This window comes from Lacerta agilis, chromosome 3, assembly GCF_009819535.1.
Source record: "Lacerta agilis isolate rLacAgi1 chromosome 3, rLacAgi1.pri, whole genome shotgun sequence".
NCBI lineage: Eukaryota > Metazoa > Chordata > Lepidosauria > Squamata > Lacertidae > Lacerta > Lacerta agilis.
The window spans coordinates 62021074-62041187 of record NC_046314.1 but is presented as its reverse complement, the minus strand read 5'-3'; the positions used below and the strand labels follow the sequence as shown (position 1 = coordinate 62041187).

The 20114-nt window shown below is 37.8% G+C and overlaps 1 protein-coding gene across 6 annotated transcripts in view; it reads right to left on the bottom strand.

The window, feature by feature from the left end:
* STXBP5 (syntaxin binding protein 5) overlaps window positions 1-20114 on the bottom strand; it is a 106116-nt gene that overhangs the window by 7867 nt on the left and 78135 nt on the right. For 2 of the 6 annotated variants that reach the window (XM_033143949.1, XM_033143954.1), the window contains 6 exons: window positions 18938-19003; window positions 16495-16554; window positions 16353-16400; window positions 10708-10758; window positions 7564-7803; window positions 6739-7108 (listed from right to left, as the gene is read on the bottom strand). In XM_033143949.1, the coding sequence (XP_032999840.1) occupies window positions 6739-7108; window positions 7564-7803; window positions 10708-10758; window positions 16353-16400; window positions 16495-16554; window positions 18938-19003 (835 nt within the window). The remainder of the gene's footprint in view (window positions 1-6738; window positions 7109-7563; window positions 7804-10707; window positions 10759-16352; window positions 16401-16494; window positions 16555-18937; window positions 19004-20114) is intronic. The other 4 variants (XM_033143955.1, XM_033143950.1, XM_033143952.1 and 1 more) reach the window with 4 other exon arrangements.

Here is a 20114-nt window from a genome sequence, read left to right as displayed (position 1 = left end):
GGATATGAGCACTTTATCTACTTTTCTAAAGCTTGATACAGTGCATAAAATGCCTTAAAAACCCCCTAAAAGCTTACATTTTTCAAAGCTATGTAGGCTTATGCAGATTCCTAGCTCTCCTACCCTAAGTCCTCCACAACTGAAAGAGTAAAAATATTAACGTATGTGAACTATTTTTCATAAGGATATATATATAGTCTAATTGGTGCACTGTAGGTCTCCAAAAATGGTAGCCAGTTTGATTCTCTGGGATTTTATTCTGTGTTTTTAAGTAGGGCATGAAGAAACATTGTGAAAAAAATGTTGATATTATATCTTACACACAACAGAAACATTCAAACAAAGAATCTAACTATTAAATGTACACTTAAAGCTCTGTGGGATGTAAAGAGTTGCTATATATAGCTGGACCATAAAGAAGACTGATCGGCGAAGAATTGATGCTTTTGAATTATGGTGCTGGAGGAGACTCTTGAAAGTCCCATGGACTGCGAGAAGATCAAACCTATCCATTCTTAAAGAAATCAGCCCAGAGTGCTCAGTGGAAGGACAGATCCTGAAGTTGAGGCTCCAGTACTTTGGCCACCTCATGAGAAGAGAAGACTCCCTAGAAAAGACCCTGATGTTGGGAAAGATGGAGGGCACAAGGAGAAGGGGACGACAGAGGATGAGATGGTTGGACAGTGTTCTCGAAGCGACTGGCATGAGTTTGGCCAAACTGCGGGAAGCACTGAAAGATAGGCATCCCTGGTGTGCGCTGGTCCATGGGGTCACGAAGAGTCGGACACGACTGAACAACAACATATTTACTTTGGGCAGGGGCAACAACTTAAATAAAATATGGGGGGGGGGGGAGTAAGCCCCGCCCCACATAATCAATAACATGATGCAATATACACACACCATTTCAATGGCAATGCCCATTAACTTTGTTGGGGTCTGGCCTCAAATATTTTATTGAGGGACCAAAAGGACCTTGGCCCCTAGCAGTTGGCTCCTATGACTTTGAGTTGCATCTAGGGGAAAGCAGTGTGTGACCGGAAGACAGTTCATGCAACCAAACTCTCTCCTGCCATCCCCAGTGTAGCCTCCTGAAAACCCTCTCTAGAGGTTTGGGGAATGCCTGAACAATGCAGGACTGTTGTATAGGGCTACAGTGTGAAGAGGGAATTGCCGCTCCTGATCTTATGCTACCGGTATTTCCCTCTCATACTGCAGCCATGTACAGCACCGCATCCAGTGTTCAAGGGGCTTTGGGGGAGAATAGGGTGGAGGGAAAGACAGAATTTGGCTGCATCATGAGCTGCCTCCCAGCCACATAATCATTAGATACATTCCCCACTTTCTTTTGAACAGTAGTCCTCCACCTTCACACCATGGTCTCATTAAGTTACTTTGGAGCCTCCTCAGTTTCAAAAGAGCTATGTAGCATGGGGGATGTTTTTTGATTAATGCAACTGCAAAGCCCCAATGGGCACACAGAACTAGCTGTAAAGTTTCTTAGATACTGGACTGTACAAAAAAATCCAAGTAGTGCTTCTAATTTAGGACACATTTCCTTCAGTAACTCCAAGGTTGGAACACCAACCACAGATCCCACTAAACTTAGCAGATGCTTTTAAAAGATGTATCACAGAAAAAAGAGCAGAGTCTCTTCTTATAGATAATGACTAGAACCACTGCTAAATCCTGCCTGGAAACAAACAAACAAACAAACAAACAAACACTTCAAAAGGTAAACTACAATACTGAAAAAATATAGCTGGCAAAATTATGTCTACTGAATTGTTAAACTTCACTGCACTTTTTCAGATATAATACACAAAGGGTATTGTGAAGCACACTGTGTTAGTCATTCTTCATGACCATGAAACAGAGGAGTTTGTGATCTTCAGGGTATGAGCTTGAACCTATTTTATAGGTCACAAACACCAACTCTTCTTTGAATAGGACCGCTGAGGACAAAAGATTGGCAGAAACTAAGGACAACTTCATAGGTGGCTGGACATTTGTCAAATAAATATGATCTAAGATATTCATGAGTACCATTTATGTTTGAATAATTTTGATATTTTGGATGTATAAGCTGGTCTAAAAGCAGCTTAACAAATTTATAATCTTGGTACAAGTTGTATCAGAATATTAAAACACAATACAGATGACATTCAACTTATGCTGGGGTTACATTACAGGGATAGTGCATAATGCCAAAATCGTGTATAGCCAAAACATATAGGGTTTAGTGGCGGATGGGAATGCCATCCCCTTAGGATGCCCATCCCTTTGTAATTTTTTTTTGCCAAGTATGTAAAGCAGATGGACACAAGTTAAATGTGCATAAGTTGCAAGTTACCAGTAGTGAATCTTTTCTGGCAGCACATTCTAGAATTCCTGTATAGTTCTTTATTTGAACAAAATGATATTGTTTTAACAAACTAACAGTCTTGACCAGGGGTCCCCAAACTAAGGCCTGGGGGCCGGATGCGGCCCAATCGGCTTCTAAATCTGGCCCACGGATGGTCTGGGAATCAGCATGTTTTTACATGAGTAGAATGTGTCCTTTCATTTAAAATGCATTTCTGGGTTATTTGTGGGGCATAGGAATTCGTTCATTTCTTTTTTTCAAAATATAGTCCGGCCCCTCACATGGTTTGAGGGACGGTGGACCGGCCCACGGCTGAAAAAGTTTGCTGACCCCTGGTCTTTACCTACTTGCAGAATCCTATAAACAAACTCTATAGATGTATGGCATATGCCAATGCAGATTGTTTAGGAAAATATAGAATCATAGAAATGTAAAGTTGAAAGGGAGCCTGAGGGTCATCTAGTCCAACTCCCTGCAGTGCAAGAATCTCAACTAGTTCATACATTACACATGACCATCCAACCTCTGCTTAAAACCCTCCGAAGGAAGGAGAGTCCACCACCTCTCATGGGAGTCTGTCCCCTCAATACCTTCATCCAAGTCATTATAAAGATGTTGAACAACAACAGAACAGAACCCTGCAGCACTCCACATGTCCCTTTTTTCTAGGATGATGAGAAACCGTTAGTGAGAACTCTTTGGGTTTGGTCAGTGAACCAGTTACAAATCCACCTAACAGTCACCTAGTCCAGTCTACATTTTACCAGTTTCTCAGCAAGAATATCACAGGGACTTTGTCAAAAGCCTTACTGAAATCAAGATACACTACATCCACAGCATTCTCCTGATCCACAAAGCTTGTAACTATATCAAAAAGAAAGAAATTAGATTCATCAGACATGACTTGTTTTTGAGTAACCCATGGTGGGTCTTAGTAATCACAGTGTCCTTTTATAAATGTTCACAAACTGACTGTTTAATTAGCTGTTCTAGGACCTTTCTCGGTATTGATGTCAAGCTGACTTATTGGGGACATCTGCCCACCTCTAGTCTTTGGGACCTCACTTGTTGTCCAAGAATTGTCAAAGATTATAGGCAGAGGCTCGGAGTTTACACCCGAAATCTCCTTTAGTAGCCTTGAGTGCATCAGGCCCTGGAAATCTGAATTCATTTAAAGTAGCTAGGTGTTCCCTTACCACCTCTTTCCCTATCTTTGGCTGCAGCTCCTTCTTTGCATCATTTATTCTGTCATCATCAGGTTGTGCACTGCTTTTCTTTTGGGTGCAGAGACAAAGCAGGCACTGAACACTTCTCTGTCACCCAACAGCATTTCTCTGTCTTCTCCAATCAGAGGATTTTGCTTGTTCTTTCTCTTGTTTTGAACATAGCCAAAGAAAACCTTTTTTTTACTGTTGTTAATTTATCTTGCAAGCTTGAGCTCATTCTGAGCTTTGGCCTGCCTGACCTCCCTGCAACTGTTGGTTACTCACGTATACTCTTCCTTAGTGATTTCTCCTTTCTTCCATTTATTATATATTCCTTTCTTACATCTCAGGTAATCTGTAAGTTCATTATGAAGCCACAGTAGTTTATTTAGGTGCCTCTCACTTTTCTTTCTTGTTGGAACTGTCTGTGCCTTCAATATTTCACATTTAATAAACCCCCATCCATCTTGGACACCCTTCTCTTAAGAGTATTTCTGACCATGGAACTTCACATAGTAGTTCCTCAGCCTTCTTAAAGTCCAGAGCGCATGTCCCACTACACTCAGCTTTCCTGTAGCTAGGTATCATATAACCCAAAAGGACATGATTAATTCCTCCCAAGGTTCCCTATACTTTCATCAGTTCCTCTATGTTGGTGAAGACCAGGTCCAAGAGAGATGACCCCCTTGTTGCTTCTTCTACCTTATTGGAAATGAAATAGCGAGGCAGTTGAGGAATTACATTCTTGGCAGAGTTTGAGCTCCAACAGATATCAGGGTAGTCTCCCATGACTACTATACCTTTCCTTTTTGAATGTTTAGTAAGGTCACTTCTACAATTTTTACCCATATTCTCTCAATCTGCCTTCTATGTTCCAAGTCATGGATCTCTTCATAAGTGTACATTTTCTTAACATATACTACTACTCCTCTTCCCTTCCTGTTTGATCTATTCATTTGGAGCAGGTTGTACTCCTAAATTTCTATATTCCAGTCATGAGTTTCATCACACCAGGTTTCAGTAATGCCTATTAGGTCATATTTGCCATCCTGCATTAAGTGCTCAAGTTCTAATTGCTTGTTTCCCATATTCTGTGCATGTAGAGTATAGAGAGTCTTCTTCACACTGCTTCTTCTGTCCTCTTCCATAGAGTCACCTGCCACAACTACAAAACTCTTCCTTTTCTGGGGAGTGACAGGAATCATTCTGTATACTGTACCTTCCACTGCCATCTTGGTGTGTTTGAGGTTTGCAACCACTGCACTTGCTCCTCTGGCTGAGAATTGGTGTTCGAGATGAAGGCATGGAACCAATTTTGTAGTTCCAGAGACACAGCGTGGCTCCTGACAGTCCTGCTTTTTTGTGCCAAATTCCTCCATTGGGCAATCCTCCTCCTCCCTAGAGGCAACCTGCCTGTATCTCTGTTCCAGGACAGTCCACTCAAAGCTTCTGATCCCAGGTTAGTTAGTTAACGCAAGTAAGTAAGTTTAAGTAATTCAAAAATACTATTGCAAAGAAGCCAAACTCTTGCAACTAATGGTACATGCCCCACAAATCCATAGAGGGAAGATGATGACATAGAAATCCAACTCCATATGAAATATTTCCCTCCTACTATTAGATTGAACTTCTCCTCTGTTCACACTCTCTGTGTGTTTTAAATTCAAATTTAGTCATGTCTAGCTGGAAAGCAGACACTTTTGAGAGACGGATCTGTACAATTTAGCCTCTACTTTTAATGGCAATAGCAGCTGTCACCCAAAGATATGCTCAGCATATGTGGGCACAGTTCCCTTGCATGATGCAGACAACTGGTTCCTTTCTCCCAGTCCTCTCAGCTGACGAATGAAACAACAATCTTTCGTTCACAGCAAGCTTGTCTGATATTGGTTTTCTTCAGATATCATACTAAATCGCGGTCAAAAAAGTTTAACCAAGGTTAACACGATGTTTAAATTGACAAACTAGTTTACATCTGGCTGGCAAATAAGAATAAACTACTGTTTGAAATAGGTAACAAAACATGGGGTCAGTTCCAAAGGTTCTGCAAGCCCAAGGCCACTTGTAGAATTGATCTTTCTCCTCCCCTCCTTTCCAGGAGTCACTCCAGAACAGTATGGGCCGAATCATAGGAGGCTGTCACAGAATGGGGAATCACCCAAAATCAGGCTGAGGGAACGTACATTAGGGGAGCTCTACAGCTAGCATTCAATCTGTTGCAGCAAGATTCTTCTGCCTGATTTGGGGTAGCATTCCCACTGCAGCCTTCCATGACACACCATGCAGTTGAGATTCCACCTTTACTGCCTGGAGCAGCCTTTCAGGGGTGCAGGGGGCTGCAGAGGAGTGGAAAGATCAGTTGTGTGAGCATTCCACTGAGCAGCCTTTTTGCTTACGATGGCTTGGTAGAATGATTCAACTGACAAACCACAATTTGCAGCTGAGGCACTGCACCAGATCATCAAGAGAATAACAAGCAGTAATGGCATTTTTGGAACAGCAGAGTATTGTTTGGATTCTAAACTATGGTTAACACAAGCCACGATTTTAATTATATTTAAGCAGAGCCCTATTAAGTCATAATTCCAAACAAAATGATTTTAAATAGCTGTGAATTGCATTCTTAATATTAACTAGTCGAGCCAAAAGAAGAAAAATGCATGTAGCAAAGGGATGGCAAAAGTTATCTTTTGCTTCAAAGTCAATCAAAAACTGCATTAAATCACATAAATAGGAAACAAGTGGCTAGTTTATCAGCAGTCCTACATACAGATTACATATGAAGTATGCATGTTATGACTGCATGTTCTCCCCATCACTTGTACAGCTTCAGTGTGAACTGAAGATTCATTTGTTTTAGGCTCTGTTGCTGATAAAATATGCAGCATCTGTTTGACGGATTTTAAAATAAATTATTATTATTATTAATAGAATAAGTATTATTTATTATTTATTATTTATTAAGTATTAATAGAATAAGTATAATACTGTGAATATATTAAAGCTGCAACAATATTTACCCATCAAATCCTTCATTTTCCCTGTGTAGTTGCAGTCTTATTCACCTGTATAACATTTGTTTTCTTAAAGTCTTTGTACATTTTATGTATTTTCAGCGAACACATCTATACTAATTATATTGCTTCCTTTTAGTATTTAATGTCTTACCTAAAAGTCATTATATGTCCATTGGCACAGAAACAAGCAAGGCAGATACTGTTACTCAGTGCCACTATATCTCCACGAAGGACAAATGAAGTCTCTGTAATATTTTGCTTATAAGTACAGTTCTGTGAAGGCAGTGAAATAACTTTTGCTTGCTTTTCAGAACATATCACTGCATATTGGTTTTCACTGATTTCCTGAGAGGAGGATGGAGACACTGAGACAGGCCGGCGTTTCTTCACCTTATCCTTTTCGTCCTTGTCTTCAGGAACATTGGGTTCTCTCCAGGGTTCATATGCTGGTGGAACTAATGAGCCTGTAGTGTCCAGAAAAGCCATTCTCAGTATTGCCCCTTTAAGCCTTAGTATGGTTCCTAAGATACAGAAATAGAGAACTTTGCTAAAATATCTGTACAATTTTTGACTAATAAAAAATGTTCAGCCCAATACACTGAAATATATTCCTAATTTATAAAGCATTCTTAAACTATTGCCCCCATAATACCATGACATGTAGAATGTGCTTAGGGGCCACTCCTAAACAAGGGTCCTTTCTGAAATGAAGTCTTCAAGAAATACATGTAAGCACATAACTTGTTCTTTTAATGAAGGATCATACTGAAGAACCCATATGAAAGCACTATAAGAGAAGCCAACAATCACAATTCTCACAAGCAAGTTCACTTTTCTGGCAAAATACGCCAGAAGAAGCGAACAAACAGCCTTCTTGCTTTTGTGCCGATGATTGTCATAATCCCAACACAACACCACATTAAGAAATAAAAGCACATAGTATTTTGCACATTGTAAACTCTTGTGAAATACATACCACTGGGAGATACAATTACTGGCTGAAGTAGTCTTTGCTCTCCTCCTGGGGGTAAATTCAATGCAATGACTAGAACTGTACCCAACGTAGTGCCAACCCACAAGCAGGGTGAAGGTGCTGTATCAGCTTTTCGTGTGAAAGTCTCACAGAAATGAAGAGCTGAAATTGCTTCTCGAGATTCCTTGTCAATGCTGGTGACACTAGAACTCCTGGATCTGCTGAAGGAGTTGTCTCTAACATCTGAAATATTTAATATTATTTTAAACACAATGGAAAATAGTCCATCTTTACTTTAAAGGATAGTTACAAACAGTTTAGATATAAGGCGTCTATAAAAACTCAATTCCCTACAGTTAAGTCCATTTCACACATTGCATGTTTCAGGTGAACACTTAAGATTTTTAAACTTAATAGGTAACAAGTGTGAAAGAAATGTGTTTGAACATACACATATATGCTCACAAGAGCACCAACCCGGTCTACAAGTATCGACAAAGAAGTGAATCTATGTATCTGTACATGGAAAGTGGCTTGCAGAATATACCATACCTTATCATAATCACATTTATCTTTTAAATAAGACAACACAGCTGTGAGCAAGTAATTTTTTTTAAAAAAAGATATAATAACGTTGCATGATGCACCATTTCTCAGACCACCTTGGTCATTTTCTTTCTGACTAGTTTTATTAGATGCTATGCCCTATGGAGGAAAATGACGTAAACATATTTTAAGTTCTTTTACAAACACACACAAACACACACACTTACACACAGAGAGCTATTGATTTCTTTTTTAGTTCAGATTAATAGTTCTCACTGTATTTTTTTTAAAGCTAGTTATTGCAGCTTTAGGACAGAGGATCTATTTGCTTATGTAAATTAAGATGAACCCATAAATGTACTTTTTTTTTTTTGAAAACACCAATATAATGTCAGGTCAGATTTCTGAGACAAAAACTAAAGCCCAGACACTTAAAATATATACTCTCATAGACCACCCAGCCACAGAATCTACTGAATGTGTGTATTTAATGTGGAGAGATAGGGAAGGGGATGGTGGAAGAGTATGATACAGTTGTGTACGTAAGATTAATTATGGGTGCTTGCTTTAGTGTATCTGTAGTATACGGTTAGCAACACGATGACGGTATTTGATAAAGGTACAGGGCAGGACCTTTCTATGGTAGTAGCATTAACTGTGAAGGCCACTTCATAAGAAGGTCAGTTCATGCCCATCTCTTTTGATGTTAGCAAGTTTATCAGGAGCTCTTTGTTTCCAGCAGAGCTTTTGTTGTTGATGATGATGATGATGCTTCTATTATTTTGTTATATTGCTTAATCTTATTGCTTAGTTTTAAAGTGTAGTTGTACTTTCGAAATTGTGGTTTTATTTTTATGGCAGAAAGTTTTATACAAAAACTTGATACTTCTCAAGTTTGTAAAACAGTGGGATTTCCAAATTGTGTGTCCCAAGAGGAGCTGAAATGTGCCTTGAAAAGTTAAGCCACCACGTTGAATGCACTCAACTCTCTATGCTAAAGGAGCAAGAACATAGCATTGTTCCTCCTATCCTTTGCCAATATTTGAGCAGTGCGGGCATCTTGAAGGAGAGAGGAAGAACACACTGAGATTTTCTGACACAGTTCAGTGCATGTAAATATATTGTTCAGATCTTAGATCCATTGAAAGTATGAAAATGATTTCTGACCTATTAAATTGCCATACTGGTCATACTGTTCCTTTCAAAAGTACAGTATGTTAAAATCTCATTTTAATGCGAATACCAGACTTTTAAACATGATCTTATATAATGATTTGCTGCATTTAGTAAGCATGTTTGTAAAGAAGAACTGCAAAAAGCAGAAGGATCAGAAAAGTGTGAAGAAATACTGAAATGTCAAGATTAACATGCACATCTGTAACACATAAGATAAACCAAAAACCTTTTAATTCACTGAAAGTAGAGGATGTGCCTGACATTGATTTCTGCCTCTTTGAATTTTAGTTTGTACCTTTCTTTTAATAGAAAACTCTACAGTACTATTTCCTTAGTAAAACAGCAAGGGCTTTAATGGACACGTAAATTTGCTGAGACCTGGTTCAAGAAAACAGCATGATTTCATAAAGGCATTCAGATTTAAACATGAGCTTACGCCTACTGTACTAATAATATGTATTCATGAATTTAGTTTTATATGCTAATGGTCCAATCAATAAAATAAAGACCAACACACAATTATATCCCCATGGATCTTAAAACCTAAGGCCTCACTACTGAGGCCGTGATCTGAAGAACTATGAAGTTCCATTTGCTAAGGGTATTTTAAATATTTTTTAGAATTGTATCCCACTACTTCAGAATAGCAAACTATATTTAAAAGTAATGGTAGTTTCGAAGGGAGCCGTTTGTATTCTTGTCTAAGTTTCTCAAACTGTGTATACAGTTGCAGCAACACACCATTGTGATGCACATAGCAGTTCATTAAATACTTGTTTTAAGACTCAGGTGATTGATTAGATCTTAAGAAATATTACGTAGCTGAAGCAGCAGCCTATTTATTCAATTTATTTTTTACATTTATATCTTGCTTTTACTTTAGAGAGCACAAGGCAGCACACATTATTCCTCCAATGCCTCTTTTATTCACACAACAATCATGTGGAATAGGTTAGGTTGAGAGAAAGCGAATGACTCAAGTAAGCCAGTGAGCTGAATGGCTCAATAGAGATCTGAATCTGGATCTTCAAGTCCTAACTCAACACTCTTAACCACTACACCACACTGGCTATGAAAAGAGGTATATAGGATTTCCTTAAACTATTCTTGTTTTCCATACAATGTCCAAACTGATAATAATGTGAAACATTGTGATTGAAAAACAAGAACCTAAGAAGAAAATTGTATGTTTTATTTCAGTGGATTTCCCATGGTTTTAAATGAGAAGAACATAAAAGTGGCTCCAAGTAAATGGAAAAGCATTTTGCTCACATGCATTAAATACTGTCAAATTTTGGAATACAATAATGGATATTAAATGGACTCCCCCCTACTTAGTAGTTAGGTCACTGTATGTGTTTCTTTTTCCACAGCCTTTTCAAAAATTGTAAACATCATTAATACAGGCTTTGAACAAGCACTTACCTAACTCAGGTTTCAGTTCAGTTGGTAAGCTTAATTTTCTAGACATCTTTGCTGAAAAATAACGTATAGTTTTATAATAAAGCTAGAATGATCACATTTTAAAGAGTTTTTGAAACTAAGAATTTAAGCTGTTGGTTTCCAAAATAAGAAATCATATACAACAGTTGTAAGCAAGGAAGGTATGCGCATTTACACATATATTTGTAACAGGTTTTAGTGACAAGTGTGCAACCAGAGTATGACAGTGTACCTTCTTTGGCGTTATGAACAGTTAATAGTTAAGAACATTAGTTAATTCTCAGAATCTCTGATGTCTTTATTGTAGTGCACTGTAAGTCATTATTTTGTATGATTTCCCTGGCACTAAATGGATTTAAAAATTGAGCCAAGTTTACTTAAGCATCTTTCCAACCACCTCCCCCAAACAATGGAATACTAACACTACAAAAAGAACAGAAAACTGCTAAACCACAAAAAATGATAAATTTTAGAAAAAATCACAGAATTACACTGTACAGTTAAATACCACAAAAGAGTGGCTGTGGCTACTGGGAATATATTGGAGACAAATTTGTATAGAAAATAAGTTCATGAACTATGTTCCTGGGGAAGGGCTCTTTTCTCCACTGATGAGGCCAAGGTAGCCAGAACCACCATTGACAGAGGGCAGAGGGCAACTCCATCAAGCCCCTACCTGCAAGGATTCTAACTGCTGTCAAACAGCACTGTTGAACAGAGGGAAGAGCCATGTGGAAGAAGCATCCCTGACCCAATTAGGGCACCGTTGCTCCTCTAGTTGGGGGGGGGACAGCAGGCATGTGCTTCCACCCTATCCCATTGTCAAGGCAGAGACAAACAGAACCTGAAGCAGTCTGGTTCTGTGCTCTAGAATACAACATCTACATGTGGAAGCCAACCCTGCTGAGAATGCAAACAACAAAATTCATACATATTTGTAAGCTGTCTTGACATATGCAAACCACTTTAAGAACTTTTTGTTGAAAAGCAGGATATAAATGTTCTAAATAAATAAAACAAGGTAATAATATGCTGCAAGTAAACTGGACAGGAAAGTGAGAAGGTGATGGAACAGCCAAAGAACATACTGTACAAGTTGATACCCAAAACTCCAAATATAGCTGGAGCAGCCTGTATACTTTAGGACTGGTGAACCTTTAAGACTACCTTTTTCATACAAACTTGCTCAAATGCCCCACTCTGAACCTGAGGCCCTTCCTGAGGTCTTTTCATTGATGGTGTCTAAAAGTATGCAATTCAAACTTCAGGAAGGTTTGCTTGGCTCTCTTTTCTTTCAATAGGTTAAGATCATTTTGTTTAGATGTGCTTAAAGCGGGGTGGTGGGGGAGAAGGAGAAAGGGTTGCTGCTGCTTTTTGTTTTAGTTTGTTTTATACAGGTTGCTGTAAGATGCTGTTTTAAACTTTATTTTGTTTTATGTGATGTAAAATTGTTATGCTTTACGTTTTGTTTGTATGGTATTTATTTTAACCTTGCTAGTTGAAAAACCAGTTCTGAGAGATTTAGTGTAGACTTTAATATGGTCACATATTACATTTAGATATCATTTTGAACAAGTTATTTTTTAAAGGCCACTTATAAGTCAGATTTTTAAAATTTTGCTAGTTTTGCATTTGCTTGGTAAAAAATGTATTTATTCACCCAGGTCACAATGGAGACCTTGACAGCCATAGGAGAGACAGACAACGACACATGCACACACAAAGAAAATTTGAAGCCATATTAAAAATGCAAGCAAATTTCAGTGAGTTCTGAAGACTTGATCAGAAGAATCTATAAAGACACTCATTATTACTGGAGTATTTTAATGCACCTTCCCATCAAAATTGCAATCCACATCAGCCTATAGGAAGTATTCAGGCACCACAACAAACAGCTCTCAATGAGGCCCAGACAAGTCCCATCTAGGAGGCATCAAATCCCAAAGCTCTAGATCTCATCAGATAGGGACAATGTACACATGCCTACAGTAGGAATGTTATTGGTGTTTTCAATGAAAGTGGCTTACTATACACAGATTTCAAGCACTCTAGATAAAAGCAAATCAGAAAGTAAAATCTCTTTTAAATCAAAGTCACCACTCATTGTTTAAAATAGGCAGCCACTATCAGAAGAACCTACCTGAGAAGGCCAAACATAACATCTAAAGAGTCTGGTACTGAATTATGACCAATACAGATTTAAAATTGTACCAAGAGACATGACTACAGAACCTAAGCAGGTGATCTAATCCTGCTCACTGAAAACACTGACCTTTGCCGTAGAAGTAGCAATTGTTATGGACAAATTAGCATAATTCATACCTCTTGAAAGGAGGTCATAAATTATAATTATTGGGCATATCAGCCAAGCATGTAGATAGTGAGAATAGCACATAAGCAACAACTCAGAGGGTAAACCAATTGTCTCTTTTCCTTTACTCCTTTGCCATGCCTGCAGAATTTATGCCATACCAACTTAACTGCAGTTTAAATCAGTAGGCAAAATTAACTAGCTATACATTTAATGGTGCCTGATTAATTACAGGAACCATTTGGAAAGCAGTTCATATAGTTAATCATCTCCTCTAGCAAAACAGTCATCTGCAGTCCAGACACCACCAGAAAATACTTTCTACTCAGGAGGAGGGCTTGCTTGTGGTTCCCCATATTCATGACACACACAGTTTCAGAGGATATTTAGGATAACTAATAGTTATTTCCCTTGGCAACTCTCTTCTATTGCTGTGGGTTTATTTTCTGCTTACTTTATTATTTATCTGTTTTTATGTTGCATGAATTCTGTTCAACACAAAATTGAGATACCGGTATATCATCTTAAAATAATAATAATTTTAACGTTCTTTGTATGCTTTTTCATTTGTTGAAGCCAAACAGCTGAATCTTTGTGTGCCTTTGGGTCTGCTCCAAAGATATCCTTCTATGTTGGGTGAGCTGCCCAGCCTTGGTACTGAAAGATGAGGTCATTAAAGTCAAAGTAGATCAAATTTCAGAAATATTGTGCCCACCAAAGAGTCACCTGGCACACTTCATCTCCTTTCAGTGCCTAGACTTTTAAAGCAAGAATACTGTGCCTGCCCAGGAAGCAGCTCACCTGGTCCAGAACAATTGGTTCCCCCCCCCCAAGGTCCTCACACTTAAATGGGTGGCTCTGCAGCATCCTCCCTCCAGCTGGCAGCCACCTGCTGCTGCTTGCACCATAGGTTCATGGGGTGGGGAATAGACTGCCTACCCAGGAGGTGCAGGGGCTGGAGGAACAGATCACCAGCCTAGGGGTAAATCTTGCATAAGTCCTGGATAATCTGAAGACCTGTAGAAGGAGCATGGCAAACTTCCTGGACTGTCCAACATACCGGCAAGACTGCTATTCTCTTAACATAAACCTGATGAAAAAAAGTATGAATACCGGTAGTTGTCATGAGCCACTGACTTAACCTCTAGGAGCCCTCTTGATAATATGCCTCCTCTTTGTATACAGAGTAACTAAGATTACACTCTTTGAAGTCTTTCTGCTGCTTTAGCAAACAGCAGAATACTACTACTGACTGCAACTGGACATAGCAGAGGCCACTTTCAAAAGTGGTAATTTGCCAAAGATTTTCTTTGTCCTATTGCATCCACGCAGAGCCTTATGGTGGATTTATTCCAGAGGTCAATGGTCTTCTGTTCCCTCATTCATCCAGAAGGTAGAATCTTCTGTAACCAAGTCCGACATTTTCACTAGTCACTTTGCAGATAAAATGCTCACATTGTTCTAACCTTCATGCCACAATTAGAGCAGAGTCTGAACTACAGGTTGCTCTTCCTTGGATTTAGCTTTGCCACTATCTCACAGCGATAGGATGTTTGGTAAGGCACATGTGCCATATGGATATTGTATGCACATATACCTTGACTGGTAAGAGATAGGCTAGCATCTCAAGTGGAGAGAGGAGAGAAGTAATCTTTTCTTGCCAATATCAATCAACCTTTGACTGCCATTTAATGCAGCAGACCAACCAATACCACTCATATGTCCCTGGGTGCTGGTAGAGTTATTAGGCAAAACCTTCAGTTTCTCTCTCTCCTTTGTTATTTCTTTTTCTCTTTTGACGGCACACAATGGCAAAGCAGCAGATTTTTACCTGGAGGTAACTGGTGCTGCATACAGGTGTGTCATGCATATCATGAAGTAATACAGCTGGAGAACTAGTGGCATAGCAACATCCATCTCCATCCAGAGTTTGTCTCTGAAAATGAACCTCATACTTTTGACTAGTATATCTAGCACGCATCAATAAATTTGTGGCATCTTCTAGGATTCTTTTTACTGACACTTATGCACAATGCCACACAGGCTAGTTGGTTAGTTACACATTATACAAGTGCTTCCTTTAATCATGGAACTGCTTGTGGGTGGCTGTTTTTGTGAGAGCGAATCTACCCGTCATTTCCTTTTTACTCTGCTACCAAGTCAACCCAAAAGACAACAAGTAGAAACTTCCTTAATTTGAGAAGCTTCTGGTTTTATTTCCCAACCATACTAGAGCAGTATGGCTGTGACTTCTTTGTGGCTGGATACCTCATTTCACTCTTGACATTTGAATGACAGCAGCACATAGAATGGGCATCACAGTATCCTAGAAGCCAGTCCTGTTGACACAGGAAGAGTAACAATGGAAGAGAAGCACTTAATTTGTAGTGACTCTCCCACAACTTGAAGATTAACAGATACGTTGATTGTTTCAACACATTAAAACTAAATCTATAAAATTCCCTTTGACACCGAACGTTGTGATAAACTGAAGATATTAAAGAAGAAACATGATCAAGAAAATAACAGTTAGACAACATGCTGTAAATATGCAAATTTAGAAGAGAGATAAGCCACTGTGGTTACTGTGAAATATATATTGTTACACATAATTAGTAAAATCTCACTACAAGTAAACAATTAGATAGAAATAATGATAAATGGGAGGAAGTCTGCTAAGTAATTTAATTTCCATTCAAACAGATGACCGATAGGTTTAACAGATATACTCTAAAATAAAAAGCAAAACAACCATATCCAAGCAATAAGGTTATTTCTTATGCTCTTACAACAGAAGGGTTCAATCCACCTTATGCATGTACTGCAAACTTGGTAAGTAATTTGCAATTTAATTGTCAATGATCAAAGATCAGTTAGCAACAAGGATTCAGAGAGAATACACTTATTGCTGAAATACATGAATTAAAATGTTATGTACTTTATTCCCAAGAAGCTAAAACCATTGTTCATGCATTTCAGAATTAGCGTTAACACTTTGAGAACCTATGTTAAAACCATTTAATACGACAATGCTCACAGGATTGAACCCTTTCAGTATTTCTGAATAGAAACCAAAACCTTTGTAGAAGGATGTGCATATACAATTAGAGAAAATTAAGAGCCCAGTCTCTTGGATTGTGTTAATAATTGAGCACAGTATATTAGCAGAGAAGCAGCCCAAAGGAACACCACTTATGGTTAAGAGAATATTAATTTAACAAATATAATGCAGCTTGCTTTGTTTTGCTGCAGAGTTAAGCGCTGCATAGAATAAGGTCCCAGGTAAGGAGCAAAGGAGAATTTTTCTAGTTCCTACCTATATCATTGGCTACCATCTTGGAAAACTTTCTGCTTTTGGTCTTCACTGCAAATAATATTTCAATACAAAATGTCAATTTACTAAAAATATGAGCTAATGAAAATGTATGATAATTCTCTTAAAAATAAAAATACTATACCCTTTTCTATAAAATTATTCATTTTTTGATCATCATCAGAATTGTTGGGAGAACCAGAACCTAAATGAGTGAAGATAAGAATGAAAGGAACATACGAAATGGATATTAACAAAAAAGGATGCATACAATTTTTTTTACAACAGATGACAAAATGAGAAAGACTATATATCCTAATCCGTATCATATGCAACAATAAACCCCTAAATAAACACCTCTTTGGGTATTATGGATGATTTATAATTCCAGGCTTTTTTCCTGCAAAAAAGAGGGAGTATTCACCTATATCTCCTGCTTTATGCCCTTAGAATTTGCATAAGGATATCGACATTTGAGACAGATAACTTTTGCGTCTTCCATGTTTTACTTTCATCATACACAGCTTTAATTTATGCTGGTGCTACAATTTTCTAGTACAGATGAGACCACACAACCAAAGGAAAGCATAGAAGATACATATTTTCTGATGGGATTTGGGAAACGGGAAACAAAGCAGTCTGGAAAGGTTGCTTGTGTTCAGAATAACAAAAATATTCACATGATAATAATAGCAGGGATTTTAGTTCACATTTTAAATATCAATTTTTGTATTATCAATATTGCCTTAATAATTCAGAAGAAATAGCTTCATTAAGGTCTAAAGTGTGTTCCAGTGCACTTATCTCTGTAATAACAAATGAAAATACAGCTACTTTTGCCAATTCTCTCTATTTCAATCCAAAAGAGAACAAAATTGAAGTGTGGTTGTTTTGCTATTCATTACTTTAAAAACTAATTGGAAATAATATCCTTTGTTTACCTGTAAAAATGAATTTTGTAAATAGTTTTCTGCATACATATATTTATTACGTTTTAACTAAGAACATAACATTCCCTCCCTTCTCTATGCATACCAACATGGTACAGATGAAAATAAAAATTACTGGTACAAATTATATCAGGAACTACTACTTTCAATAAGAATACTTGCTGAATTCCTTGGGAATATTACATTCATTCTCTTCTAGTGATGGGAGGCACTCTCCTCCCTATCCAAGTCAGATTCATGATTGGGTTTAACAAATTAATACACATGATTAAAAAATGGTTCAATCCAGGGATCACACCTAAAGGCAAAATTGTGTCTTAGTCAAAATTTAATGGTGGGTGGGATTGCCAAAGTCATTTCCCCCAGAACCCTGCCTGCTTTTTAAGAATAAATAAATAAATTTGCCATGCACATAAAGCTGAATGTGCACAAGTTAAATGTGTGTAAGTTGTGGGCTTACTGTACACAAAAAGCCCCTGTTCACACTCCTGTGGTGGCACTCTAAGGCAGTGTTTTTCAACCACTGTTCCGCGGCACACTAGTGTGCCGCGAGATGTTGCCTGGTGTGCCGTGGGAAAAATTGAAAAATTACTTTATATATAGTCAATATAGGCACAGAGTTATTTTTTTTAACATTTTCTAATGGTGGTGTGCCTCGTGATTTTTTTCATGAAACAAGTGTGCCTTTGCCCAAAAAAGGTTGAAAAACACTGCTCTAAGGCACCAGCTTGCTCCCTGGATTCTGTGATGATGATGGTTTTGCTGCCACTGAAACAACAGTCAGGGAAGCAGAGAGAGGAGTTTTTTTTTGTTTTTTGTTTTTTGCTAGGTCCAATTAAAATCTAATCCACTGAAAAAGTCACAACTCCTATTAAAGAAAAAGATAACAACTTGCCAAGTTGCATATCCTGAAATAAAGATACGAAAGTTTAATGAAATCGCTACTCACTCCTGGCTTCCTATTCTTATACTACTTTCCACCCTGTTGGTTAATTTTACTATAACAGCAGCAGAAGTGACAAAAGTGGGATGACCTTTTCCCACTTAAATTACCTCTGGGCAAAGAACAAAAAAGCTTCTACAAATAAAAGACCGTGATGAGAGTAGGAGTTAGAAATAATTGATATATGGTTTGCAATTGAATTTAACTAGAGTGAGAGACCTTAATTGGTAGTACTGCCCTGAGATCTTTGGATGAAGTGTGGTATATAAAACAAATAAATAAATAAATAGTATTTAGAAAATATTAACCTTGATTAACTCATAGTTCATGCAGCTGGAGATGACTGTATGAAGTTTCTGGGACTTACATTTCTACTGTGAATAATCTCTTCTTGAAGCAGATAGCCCAAGACACATAAAACACATTCCCCTTATAATATAATATTTCCAATAGTAATGCATTCTAAACACTGTAAATAATAAATAATGACAAATATATAAGAATGGCTTTGAGGCAAACCAAGTATTAAGCTGTATATACTTGTCTGAATTGTGTATATTTGAGAAAACCACTGTAAAGTTCAGTGGCATAGTAAAAATCCTTCTGGAGCACGAAAACAAAAGAGAAGAGAAGCCTGCTACAAGGTGTTTTGAAGTACTATTTGTTCTAAAGCGTTTCCAAGAACAGTTCATTACCTGAGGTGGGTGACTTGCAACGATCCTCTTGTACAGCTGTACCTTCATTAATATCACAAAGACCTGCTGTAAAATACAAAGAACACAACAGGTTTCAACAGCTGTGGACCACTTCTAATTCTGGACACAAACATTACACATAAGGGTTTTTTTGTGCCCACTGGGGAAACAAACAAATCCGATACTTAATTATATTTTTAATTAAGAGTTTTGACAAACGTGTTTTGTTGTTCAAAGTATCAGTGTTTCTTCATTGGGGAAGAGGATGATTATGAAGATTCAGGGAGAAGGGGAGTTTGTATAGATGTGCATGAAAGCTATTTTTCAATGCACCATTTTGAAGAAGTAACTTACATGTCCCTATGTAATATATGTGATTAATGCAAATTTACCTATATTGAAAACAGGTATATTACAAAGAAAGGTAACCAAGTTGAATATAAGAATGAACATGCAAGGACAAATAGATTACATATAAAAACCACCATAGACTATAAAAAGCAAGCTAGAATTAGTAATATTTAACATGTTTAAGTATTTGCCTACCAGTGTCGTCAAAACAGATCAAATTTTGACGAAAGGCCTAAAAATACATACTTCAGATATATTGATCCATTTGATAACCTGTGCCCTTCTAGGCCCAAGAAACCACTAATTTCAGAAAACACCATGGTGGTGAAAAATCCAGGACTGTGGCGGCTATTTGGAACTCTTGCTCAATCAAAGTGACAGTCAACACGTGATTTTGGCATCTAGGCCGTTGATAAGGATAAAGAAAGCACTGTATCCACTACAAAACCAAAGTAGCAACAACAGGCACCACTACAGATGATGAAATACTTGGGCTGCTTTGGAAGAAGATGCTGTTATGAAATGTGTTGAAGTGTAAAGGTGACACTTAAAGGCAGAAGTAAAAAGCCTCATGTCAATCTGTCGTTTTATAGTTCTAGGTTTCTCTAGGTCCATGGACTTTGCAATAAACAAGGCTGTCCATAATGTTGCTTGCTAGGCGCTGAAGAGCTCTTGGTTTTCTTTGCAAAAGCACAGGAGTGGAGGCTTTTTTAACCTTTATATATATAAAGGTTAGTTAGTTAGTTATAAATAAACTACATTATTCTGCTTTAACATCTAGAACTTTTCAGAACTCCACAGGCAGCTAGGCAGCCTCAGGCTGAAA